This window comes from Manacus vitellinus, unplaced genomic scaffold (assembly GCF_001715985.3).
Source record: "Manacus vitellinus isolate BGI_N305 unplaced genomic scaffold, ASM171598v3 scaffold_0_pilon, whole genome shotgun sequence".
Taxonomy (NCBI): Eukaryota; Metazoa; Chordata; class Aves; order Passeriformes; family Pipridae; genus Manacus; species Manacus vitellinus.
In genome coordinates, this window is record NW_021938789.1 from 2,415,800 (window position 1) to 2,427,484 (window position 11,685).

The window sequence follows — 11,685 nt, forward strand, 5'->3', positions numbered from 1 at the left end:
GGTGCAGGCTGGAAAATAGGGGTGAAGTTTACTCTGAGTTCAGACTCAAGTTCCCATTTAGAGTTTAAGTGCCTGCACTCCTGCATGTGCTCCTAACAACCCTGGGACTGGAATCACAGAAATTCCCAGGAAAGCAGGCAGGAGTGCTTAAGACCCCTGTAACTCAGAACCATTCAAACGACAGACAGTGCACCGAACAATTCCTGAGTGCAATCCCATGGTTTGTCCTCATTTCACATAAAGCAGGTGTAGTTTGTCATGGTTATTTTCAGGCTCTAGGGAAGCAAGTTGCTTGAATCAGACACGACATCCAGCTGCGCAGACTTCAGGAAAGCCATTCAGCAGACTTCAGCAGAGATGGATCAAATGGCTTGGCTCTAAAAACCTTCCCCAGAGCAGGTAGGTCGCTACTGGATCTTGCATGTCAAACCAGAAACATCCTTCCCCAGACCTGGGAGACACAGCCTGTGGCTCTTTAAATCTGCACTGTGTGCTGCAGTGCTCTGCATTGTTGCCATGGCAGAAATCTCCCCGTAGTAATAACCTCTTTGAGGGAAGGTTAAAAAGAGACAGTGCACATGCTCAGAAATGCTGCACTTGTTCTCTTAGCAGTTTGCAGCGGCCATTTCAAAGAAACCATCACAAAGACAAGAGAAAGATCAGGTACTGATATTTTTTCCTTTGTTAGAGGGGATGACTTTTCTCTTTCACAGTAGTCCATGCACAGATCTATCTCCGTTCCCAGTTGCACTGCAGAGAGAGACCACCCTTGAAGCCTGTCATGATTATTCCTTGCAATTTTTTCGTGGAATAACTAAGAGGCAGGAGTTAGATGTGATTTAAGGTGATTGCTGCACTAGGGGAGCAATTGTTTTGCTGTGGGGCTCACATACAAAGCTGAGCTGACTCTGGGGTGGGTGATGTGTAAAGGTACCCTAAAAAGTTTACCAGCATGCCTGCTTTGTTTTGATGAACCTTTGTAGTACTCAGTCAACTATGAGAATAGCCTCCGCTCCTACTGATCAGGAGGCTTCTTCATCAGGTACTTTCAAAAGAGGCTGGTATTATCCTAGTTTACTGTTACTTGGAGACACTCTGCTGCATCCTGTTGCAAAGACTTTGGTTCTACTGGTTTTGATTGCAGATCACCATTAATTAAAACAGAAAACCCAAGCCACTTGTTATAATTTCAATCCCTTTATTTTAATGATTGTAGAAATAAGAAAAAGGATCATATCAGATTTAAATAGTGAGTGGGGTAGGAAACCCAGTTATGAGGTTATAGAAATTACATTACCAGATCTTTTTCTTTCTGTGTGCTCAAATACATCTGTGACTCTACGCATACATGTTTGTCTCTTGCCTCTGAACCACTCCCTGTCTTATGTTTAGGTTGAGGTGCACAGGAAGGAGATGTGTATAAGGCTGCTCCTTTCCTGGATGAATTGCTGGTTTGCACATGCTGCAAGTATTTGTGCAGAATTTACAGTTTCAGAGTAGCTGCATCTGAAAAGGTGGATCGCATAGATCGAAGAGCAAGCTTTTTCTGTTCTGTGTTTGTGGCAAGATGGGAAAACCCTTTCCTTTCCTGCCTCCCTCTATTGCCTTTCTAAATGTGAAATACAATCTGTTCTAGGGAGTGCTGTACTCTCACATTCAGTACATGCAGATTTGGTGCACTTACGCAACATCTTTTGCTTAGTGTGCACCAGCTTAAAAATCAGAAAGAGGCAGAACGTTGTCCTGCTTTCTGACGTTTAGCTGAAGATATTTTTCATGTGACTTTTATTGTATTGCCATAACTTAAGTCTTATTTGATTCTTTCTTTCTTCCATTTGAATGTACAGGAATGAAAGGTACCTAAGGACCTCTTTAGCAGTTTGCCAGAATCCTTGAGGCGTGGATTGAAATCTCTAATAGACTGTTGCAGCTTGAGCCAGGCCCTCTTGATCTGAACGGTTTACCTGTCAGGTCAAGAAACTACTTAATTTGAAACCTGTGTACTTTTAAAAAAAGTTACCTCTGTGTGAAGGGGAGCTGTTGCTGAGACAGATTCTGCCAGCTTCAGGGCATGGTGTGGCCTGGCTGTGGTGTCCAGGAACAAATGGATGGCTGCAAATAACAGTCTGAAGCCCAGATTAGGAGGGGAAACAGAAGGTCAAAGAGTTTTGATGTGTTTGCTGTTAGAAGTTCTACCTGTGAATTTGTGGAGGTTTAACAAAAGGCTTTTCTTTATCTACTTTTATAAAGGAGTAAGTTTTTATAGTCAGTGTGGTGTGTAATGCTAATGGTTACCTTTAGTTATACTTGTGAAAAAAATGGTGCATCAGTAAAGCAAGCCAGAGGGTAAAGAGCTCAGTTCCAGGTTTTGGTCTGCTTCAGCCAGCTCTGTAATCCCTGCAGTTTTGGTCTCCAAGCCCACCTAGTCTAGCTCTCCAGACCAGCTAGTCTAGGACCGTGTAGTTAGAAAAAAGTCACAGAGCAGGCAAAGTTGTTGGCATCCCGGCTTGCAAATGAAACCAAAAACTGTCTAGGGACTTCTGATCTTGTCCTTCATGTCTAGGGATGTTCTTTCCCAGTTGGGATTTATTTGCACTGCTGGAAAAGTACAGAAAAGTACTTTTGGTCTAGATCTGCTATTTTGTTTTCTTTCAGATGATGACTGCCAATGCTTTAACCATCAGGAACATTAATTTCTGTGTAACAAAACCCTTGTATCCACAGTGTTCCTCACTAACTTGTTTATGTCTCTTGATAAACAGAGGAGCACCCACTCCCAAGATGCTGCCACCCTGCCTTCTGAGAAGAGCCATCCTTACAGTTCCTTTAGTTTTTGTGGTTGTACTACTCTTCATGGAGCCTGTTAGAGCTGATCAAGAAGCAGGAACAGCCATACCAGCTGAAAGTATGTACCACCCTGCAGCCCTCCCCTACAGCCCCTACTGTAGTTTCCATGTTGCAGAACTTCACATCACTGAAACTTGTCCACATAATTCAAACTATTTTGGACATGTCTTGTGTATATTGTTTTAAAACCACAGCTTGATAGCATACCAGTGCTGTTTTGCTCTTGCATCCAAGGCTCTCCACTGTCTTATCCTTGTCTTTTGCCTGTTGCTGTCTTGCTTCTACCTGAAATCTGCCACTGTTCTTCACTTTTTCTTTTGTATATCCCTTTCAATGTGTTAGCCCTTTCTATGCCAGGAAACACCTTGTTTGCTTTTCAGAGACATTATTGAGAACTTGCTCTTTTCCAACCAACATTGGTTGTTCATTATATTTCATTCTTGAGAATGTTTACTATATTAAAGTAATTATTTTTATTTAAAAAATCCACAATGAAGATGCCAAGAAAACATTTTTTAAACACCTTTCCTTGTGGCCTTCAACACCTAATTCTCCTTTGTTGATTTGTATTGAGTTTATTTTACATCATAAACATAATGACAAGTCTTTGCATCAAGTTGTTGATGTGAAAGCTGCTGAAATTGTCGATGTGAAAACTTCTTTCCTTTTGTCCAGTACGAATATAGTAACACTAAAGTTGGGTGATGGTACAGCAATGAGAGAGTAGGTCTGTAATACTGCTCTGTGTTTTTTTCTATCTCTTTTTCTCTTTTTTCATAGCTGGTTAAAGAATTTGGCAGGCTCCTTTCCTCCAGCAGGCAAAATTTCTGTTTGCTGGTTAGCACATAGATCATGAGCTGGAAGCTCATACTCCAGCTTGTTAGAGGCATGTAGTAATCAGTCCAACATCAAGTGTTTGCAAAATGGGCTGACACTGCAGGATTTTCCAGCATCAGTCTAGGTTTCATCCCTTCTTCCTTACCAGACCTCAGAGAGCAAACTAAACCCGCGCTCAGAATTTCTCACTTGCACAGTATTTCCAGTGAAGTTGTCAGCAAGGCTCAGCCACTGAGAGGGAAATAAGAACATATGTACAGCCTGATGATTCAAAGACGTTTCATCATGTCTATATTTGTTCTGTCTTGGTACTGCTATCTGTTGGGGCACAGTTTTGTGTTACATGATGATCCACATGATGATGTGGCCTTCAGTCTGGGTGTCTGGATCTGGGAATGCTCTCTTAAACAGTGCAGTGAGTCCAGATTGCAGCAGTTCTGCTTATCAGCAATGCCCACTAATGACAGGGCATTTGTTTAGACTAAGCTGTATCATATTCAAAGTTAGAGGCTAAGTGGTCTGTCTGTGATATTGCAGACAGTTTTATTCCATTAGCTTTCTATTTAGAACTCAAGTTTGTGAGATTAGGAGATAAGATTTTCCAGGGAACAGGTTCATGGCTTCAGAGGTCTTTTCTGAAAAATCTGAAGATAAGGTTGAAAATGTGTTTGAGGTTAGTGAAGCAAAATGAAAAACTCAAGTTATGGGGTTAGTGTTTTCATACTATGAACTGTGACAAGGAAGAGTGGCACAGCAATAAAGGAGAAAGAAAAATTTTAGTGCAAATTTGTTGAAGTAATTATTTTGTTATTGAGAGACTTGGTGGACCATCCTGATGGACCATTTACAATAACCCAGATTGTTCAAGGGTACCTACACCAGTATAGACTCTGTGGATTTTTTCCTGTAGCTCTTTCAGATACTCAAAATCACTGTTTAATCCTTCTAGTTAACTTTTCATGCCATATAGTCATGATTCTCTACTAAATGGTCTACCAAATGCTCTCCTAGGCCGTCCCTGTGTTGATTGCCATGCATTTGAGTTCATGCAGAGGGCTCTGCAGGATTTAAAGAAGACAGCATATAACCTAGACACACGGGTAAGGAAACATTAAATTTCTTTCTTTTTACTTCTTTTTTTATATAGAAGAATATGCTGTGCATAAAAGTAGATAAGGTGGATGGATTTTGCACAAGCACTCAGTGAACTGTACTGTCCTGTCTTCTAAGGTGAGGATGGTTAATTACATTTCCATTTCACCTCTCTATGAAATAATCTGTGGAATTCTTCTGCTTGGGGGTTCCAGGACACCAAGAAATACAGGAAGGAGTGAACTGACCATCCTCAGCCCTCTATCCTTCACATGCAAAGTTACAGCCATTAGTGCTGCTCTTCTCATTCCAAATGCTGAGCACACACCTTTGTTTTTATGTTAGGGGGCATAAGGTGAAAGTATCATTTATATTTATTACCCAAAAGGAGGGAGCCAAACAAAAAGTCTACTAAAATAAAATACTCCCCTGCACATGCTTTTACCCCTGGGGAGAGGCTAAGGAAGGAAACATCATCCGTAGATAGTTTTTACATTTCTCCGATTTCATAATGATGAAAAACGCCACAAAGTAGAAGAGCATAGGGAATGAAACTTGTTTGGCTTGCAGTCAGTGTGCAGAATTTGCCAAAGTTGGTATCTTCCTTCTGTGAGAGAAGTGGAATCTTTTCTCTTGCTGCTGCAACCTGCAATCTGTGCGTGGCTGTGTCCCAGCTGCTGTCAGATGGAGGTGTCCCAGGAGGGTGGCTTTGTCCCCACCTCCTGTGTACCCTTTAGCTGAAGTGCTATATCTACACTCTTGCACAGATTTTTCAACAGAAGGCACTCAAACTTTTTTGTTTTTCTAATCTATGGTCAAGGTTGTTCACAGTTCAAAGCCTGTGAACTGCATCTTTGAAGAACAGTTTGAAGTAACTTCGAGCAGGGTCCCTGACATTTAGGTGAAAATGTAAGGGCAGGAATGAAGATGCCTTGAATTGTGACATACTACAAAAAGATAAACAAACATTCCAGCAGAACCAGATTGGTATGTAACACATTTACAGTTAAACAAAATCTGTTCAATAATTACAGGTCAAATATATTTTGGGTTTCATGAAGAAATCTTGCTAATGAATAGATCTTCTGAACACTGTATACAGCCCAAACAAGATGTTCAGATTGTGCTGTAAAGTGGGTCTAGTACATCTTTTCCTTCCTTTACAAACCTTTGAACTTTTCACCAGGATTTCTTCAACTTGATTCAAAAATATCTCAACTCCTAAAATCTTCTCTGGCTCTCTGGCTATGGCAGTGACCTTTATAAAACCTTCAGATTGTAGATAAGAAAGAAACTTCATGAAACACAGATATCCAAAGTAGGAGTAGCCATAAGAACCCCAAAGATAGCAACTCTATTTTAATACTTTTCAAAAAATAGAAGTAAAAGAAGGCAAAAGAGATAAAATGAGGATAGAAAAAAAGTCAGTTGAGATGAATGTCCTATTAACTTTCACAGTTGTAGATTTGACAGCAAGCCTGAAAATGTGGCTCTATTATATATTCTCACCAAAACAAACCTCTCACTTTCTTATAACTTTAAAATCTAAGGAGTTGAATCCATATTGAGCTCCTTCAGTTCCCCTGGACTAGGACAGGCCTATTCCAGTCATTAAGCTAGGAGTTCTGCCTACATCTTCAAAAGATATGGAAACATTTAATAGTTGAGGACTTCTTGGAACAGCCTTCTAGGGTATTTTAATTCTTACTTTTATTATTCAGCTGTGGCCCAATTTGATGCAAACTGAGAGTTTTAAGACTGTTCCTTTCAGCTACATAGATATTTCACATTTGACTATTTTAGTCTGTTTTGTTGCTTTGTGGGGCAAATATTTCTGTCCCTGAAAATACAATTCTCTTTGTTAATATTCCCACTGGATACACTAATTTTCTGAAAAACCCTCTTTTGTTTGCAGGCAAGATTGTTAGAAGATGACTAAGCAGCTTCTAACTGTGTTGGAGGAACAAGGATTGCCAAAAGAGAGGAATTTCTCATTTAATTCCTCCTGCACATCTCATTCTGCAGTTCTGTACATATAGTTTTATTGCACAGCTCAAGAGCTTTCACACTTAATTTGGCCCTGTGTTGATCTACATGGTGTCTCACAAAGCAAACTGTGTCACACACCCACACACCCCTTTAGGGAGGCCATAGGCTTTATCTCCTTCCTTTTACAAAACTAGATGTGTTTGTAACCTAAACTGATGTGAAGATCCCTTACTGATTGTCAGGCTGGCTGGATTTTACTCTCTCAGCAAGAGAAGGGTCACAGACCACCTTTGAGAGTCTGGCTTCTACCCATACATATACCAGACCTGTTTACCCCTCTGTGTAACTGTTCTCCACCCTTTCGTTGCTGCTGGCCCCTTGGAGCAGGCTGCAGGCTGGATTAGTTGTTTTGGCAACATTTTTTGGGGATATCTGTGATTCACCACTTGGCCAAAGTGCCGTATGTGGCAGGTGCAGCTCTGATGAGGAACTGGGGAGAGGGGTCTCATACTGCTGGGAGGAAGCTGCTGCCATCACAACCATTCAGCCAGTTCACAACCAGCTCCCCACAGCAACTAAAAGCTGCTCAAGACAGAGCCCAGCAGGGAGACGGCCATAAAACAAATCCTGGAAAACAAATCCAGCCCATGGGCTGCACAGTTCACTCTAAGTCTGCCCTGTAGACAGTTATTTTCAGAACTCCAGCTCATTTTTCGGAGTTAACCAGTGGACATGGCATTACAACTTTGAAAAGCTCAGGAACTGCATTTTTAGCTGCAACTTAACAGATTTTTTGTAGGTTTAGAATCTGGAACCTGTTTGACTTTTTTGGTGGGTTTGGTTTGGTTTTTTTCTTGTTTGTTTGTTTGGTTGTTTTTTTTATTTTGGTTCAGTTTTATTTTTTTTAAACATGCCTTAACCTACCAGGGAATAACAACAAAACTCTGTGAAAACAGTTTTGTGATCATTCTTTCAGAGGAGTCAGCAAAGCTGTATTCAGTGCCATTCCTTTTGTTCTTTATTGCTTTCTAAATTGTCAATGGTTATTGGAATGTTTAAAGCACATTAAGCTAGATGTGTCCCTGAAAATAAAAATAAAGGCTTGAAAATGTTATTAAAGGTATATAAGATGGTAAGCAGCCTTGGGCCTCAGCTCCAAAGATGTTGGCATGCTGTCAACCTCCCTTATTCAAACCATTGCAAATGATGTCAAAGAGGTGGTTAGAAGGTGGTGATTGAGTGTCTTTTCAATGATGAGCAAAGCCTGATCAGATCTTTCCAGCTTTGCAGGGTAGCTGAAATGATAAAAAATTAGTCCTGATTTAATATAGAACCACAGGGCTGTGTCTAGTGATTTATCATCTGAGGAAAACCCCTGAGCAGCAGATACCTTTTTCTGCACTAAGAAGGAAAGTGGAAAGCAGGATGCTTCAGCCCATCTCTGCTCTAAGTGCCTTTAGCTGATGTGGGTCAATGGATAACACAGGATTTAAAATACAGTCTTTTATCACATGACAATTCCATCTCATACAAAAATCACAAGTCAGGAAGATTAAGGATGGATTTGATTGGCATTTAGAGCTGGTAGTCTCCATAATACCCTTTTTTTTTGCGTAGCTGGTTGCACCAGTAGGAAATAATTTGGGGAGTGGACTTCCCACAGCTACTGTGTCTCATGACAATAAGGAGAAAGTCCTCTCTTGGATCAGACTGGTTCTCAGACACATCCCATGTGTGAGCTGTGATGGCTGCAGGCCAGCTCAGCACCTCTCTACTGTTTTGGGCACATCAACAGTAACAATGGGGAAGGAGGAGAAGTTAAAGCAGAAGTAAATCTCTTCACTGAGAGGGTGGTCAGTCACTGGAACAGGGTCCCAAGGGAAGTGGTCATGGCACCGAGCCTGACAGAGTTCAGGCTGGATGATGGGCAATGCTCTTAGTCATACAGTTTAGTTTTAGGTAGTCCTGTGAGGAGCAGGGAGTTGGACTTTATGATCCTTATGGGTCCCTTCAACCTGAGATATTCTATAATTAAAGTATGCCTTACTTTTTTTATATAACTTTCAACAGTGAGTCCAGCCTGTAATATTCTAAATTTAATGTTTGAGTCTGTTTCTAAGTAAAAGAAAATTTCTGACAGGTTTTTGGGATCTTTTTAAGCCTCTAATGAACATCTGAGCTTATGCTTCAGTTTGTGCTGTTGAAGTAAGATTGTAAGAAAGAAAAATAACTTTAAGCAAAAATAACAGCACCCAGACACATACTGAATGGACTGATGTGAAAAACATGAATGTGTATTGCCCTGAATTTTTCCATGTCACAGAAGTATTGCCATGTTGGTATGCCAATTAATCCCACAAAAGCTAAATTATTTTGCAGAGCAGTAAACAACAACTCTGATTTTTACCCCAAGCCTCATCTTATACAACCAGTTTCAAATCTTAGAATGAAAGTAAAATGGACTTTTCTTTGGGACCTAATTAGTTTTATAGTGCTGAGACTTGTTTTTTGATGTTGCTTTTTTCCCCCTCTCTTATAGACAGAAACTCTGCTTCTTCAGGTGGAAAAGAGAAATCTGTGTGACTGTGTAGCTGCCAATCTACTGAACTGAATCTTGGAGGCCACCAAGGAGAGTCACCTGTTCAGCAGTTTTTAAAATGCAGCTGTATAAAATACAGCTTTATGGAATTCATGTTGCAAGCATGTATGCCCCAATGTACTGATGAAACTGGGGGCCTGTGTCTTATGTATTTGTCTTCTATGTATTTTTTTAAAAGAGTACCCTCTTTTTTTCACACTTGCTGGATTGCCAGTAATGTCTCAATTCAATAAATCTATTACTTAATATTAGAGTGGGGGGGAAATGTACCTGCTTTGATTTTTAAATCAGAGTTTACCAAGTGTAACCCACAAGATAAATTTGGCCAACAGTGCTGTAGAGACACTTGCAGCTGTTTTTTGTCTCCAATATGAACATATCTCTGTGGTAACTTACCCAGTTATATTGAGACAGGACACTGTGGTCTCTGTAGGCTTTGCTTGTGTATTAAAGATGATAGAAGTCCTTTCTGTTTGTTGTTTGCACTCTGACCACCTTGAGGCATGTTGTAGTTCTGTCAGCTATAATGAGGTGTGTGTCATGAGGAATTACATGTGTGTTGTGCTTGCACCAAACCAGTTTATATCTCATTGCTGAGTTTTCTGTTATCCTGCATAAGAGTATTGTTTTCTTCAATTAAAGTGTTTAGTTTCTTCCCCTCCTTCCCTGGACACTCCATTCTTAACCTATTGTATCTCTAAATAGCTTTATCTTGGCAAGTCAAATGGATAGTGCACAAAAAGGAGAAGAAGGGTATGACTAGGCAGCCTTGCCAGTTCCAGCTGTACCAAATGCTGCCACCAGCAACTGCTCAGCATCACTATGAAGGAAAGCTCCATGCAGTGCCAAGAAGTTCCTTCCTGAGAGTGTGCCTTATTTTACTTAAAGTGAAGCGCAGTGATTAGGACACACGTATTTGGTCCATTCTGTGACGTACTGAACTCTGACTGTTTTGGTTTTTCCTTGTAGTTGCCTTTGAAAACTGCTCTTTTTGTTTCAGGCATGAAGACAGACTTGTGTACCTGAAAGCTGAGATGGTTTTTATCCTCAACTCTACCCCTTTATTGTAAGACAGTGTCTACTCACAAGTCTCAGTTAGGTTGTAGATGATTGGAGTTTGTCTAACATGAATTATTAACTGTCTCAAACCACTCCAGCATTGAGCTATGGGGTGCTAACTTGTCTTGGGAAGGGAATGGGACATCTGAAGACAAAAATCTCTTCAGCTGAATTTGGAAGAAAGTGCCTGCCTGTCACCTCGCTTCTCTAACTAAACTGGCGTGGCTTTGCTGGAAGTGGATGAGAGAAGAAATTAAACTACTGCTCTGCCAGTGCAGTTCTGGGTATGGTAACAAACAGTGGGGAAGTAGAGGAACACCATAGAGAGCCTGAGTGGCTTCCCAAACCTGTCCAGGGCTTGGAAAGTGTGCAACTGCTGCACACTGAGAAGTGCATCATGCTCTTTTGCGTGGGACCAGGACACAGGCCAGCACAGAAGCTCAATGTGAACTGGAGAGGGGATTCTGATGTTATTTTTCCAAATTCCCTCAGAGAGCACCTGTGCTGTATGTTTTTCCCTAAGTCTGTTCACACAGCCTGGGAGCACTGGCACTGCTGATATCGGGCTGCTTGGCAAAACCAGAGTCACTGTAAGCTTCACCTGCAGCTCCCCTCCCAGAGAGTGGGAAAGGGCAGCAGTCCTTACCCATGCATGGCAGAGCACTCTCAGGACTTCTGGAGCAAAGCCTCCTTTGGAGGGCTTCAGCTGATCCTGGCTGCAGCAGAGTGGCTTCTCAGAGCTTCTTGGCTTCTGTTGCACTTGGCTCGTCCCCGTCTTGTTATAGCTTGGCTTTGTTCCCCTGCTTTGCTCTGGACCTGTCTTGTCTGTCCTCTCTAGTCTGGCATTGCCCTCCCTCTAGTCCTGGGGATTTCTCAGTGAACCCCTGGCTGCCCATCCTGGTGAATCTGTGTGTAGGCACTGCAGGTGTGAGTGGTGGGGCTTATTGTCCTCAGGTCAGCTGAGTCCAGCTGGAGCACTGCCAGAGCAAGAAGTGGCACTCCAATTTACCATGGAGTGAGTGAACATGGCGCTGAGGGATGCAACATCCTACGCAATGCACAGTTTGGTCTTGCATTGAAGCCAGAATTGAACAATATTTAAATGCCTTTTGACAGCTGGTATATTGCACATTGAAAGTATTGTTTGTTTTATATACAATGTAAAATCAAATTTCGGTTTTACCCACGGAGGCTTGAACCATGCCTTTGAAGTCAATAGCTTTTCTGAAATAAAATGTGTTCTCCCCACCTGCCCTTTCCGT

The 11,685-nt window shown here is 41.4% G+C and overlaps 1 protein-coding gene across 2 annotated transcripts; it reads left to right on the forward strand.

Moving 5' to 3' along the window:
- Window positions 1-224: 224 nt before the first annotated feature.
- LOC103755045 (neuropeptide-like protein C4orf48 homolog) lies at window positions 225-9,834 on the forward strand. Of its 2 annotated transcripts, XM_008920942.2 has the most exons (5): window positions 324-399; window positions 610-663; window positions 2,763-2,905; window positions 4,696-4,784; window positions 9,305-9,834. In XM_008920942.2, the coding sequence occupies exons 3-5, from the start codon at window positions 2,782-2,784 to the stop codon at window positions 9,374-9,376; spliced, it is 285 nt and encodes a 94-aa protein (XP_008919190.1). In that variant the 5' UTR covers window positions 324-399; window positions 610-663; window positions 2,763-2,781; the 3' UTR covers window positions 9,377-9,834. The 2 variants fall into 2 exon arrangements, with proteins under 2 accessions (XP_017944150.1, XP_008919190.1); XM_018088661.1 differs by lacking the exon at window positions 610-663 and having other exon boundaries at window positions 225-399.
- The last annotated feature ends 1,851 nt before the right edge of the window (window positions 9,835-11,685 follow it).

What these genes read in the sequence shown, in the direction of transcription:
- LOC103755045 (XM_018088661.1), top strand. Translation starts at nt 2,782, where the DNA reads ATGCTGCCACCCTGCCTTCTGAGAAGAGCCATCCTTACAGTTCCTTTA. An exon ending in AACAGCCATACCAGCTGAAA is followed by an intron (nt 2,906 to 4,695) that starts GTATGTACCACC and finishes ATGCTCTCCTAG; the next exon opens with GCCGTCCCTGTGTTGATTGC. An exon ending in CATATAACCTAGACACACGG is followed by an intron (nt 4,785 to 9,304) that starts GTAAGGAAACAT and finishes CCTCTCTTATAG; the next exon opens with ACAGAAACTCTGCTTCTTCA.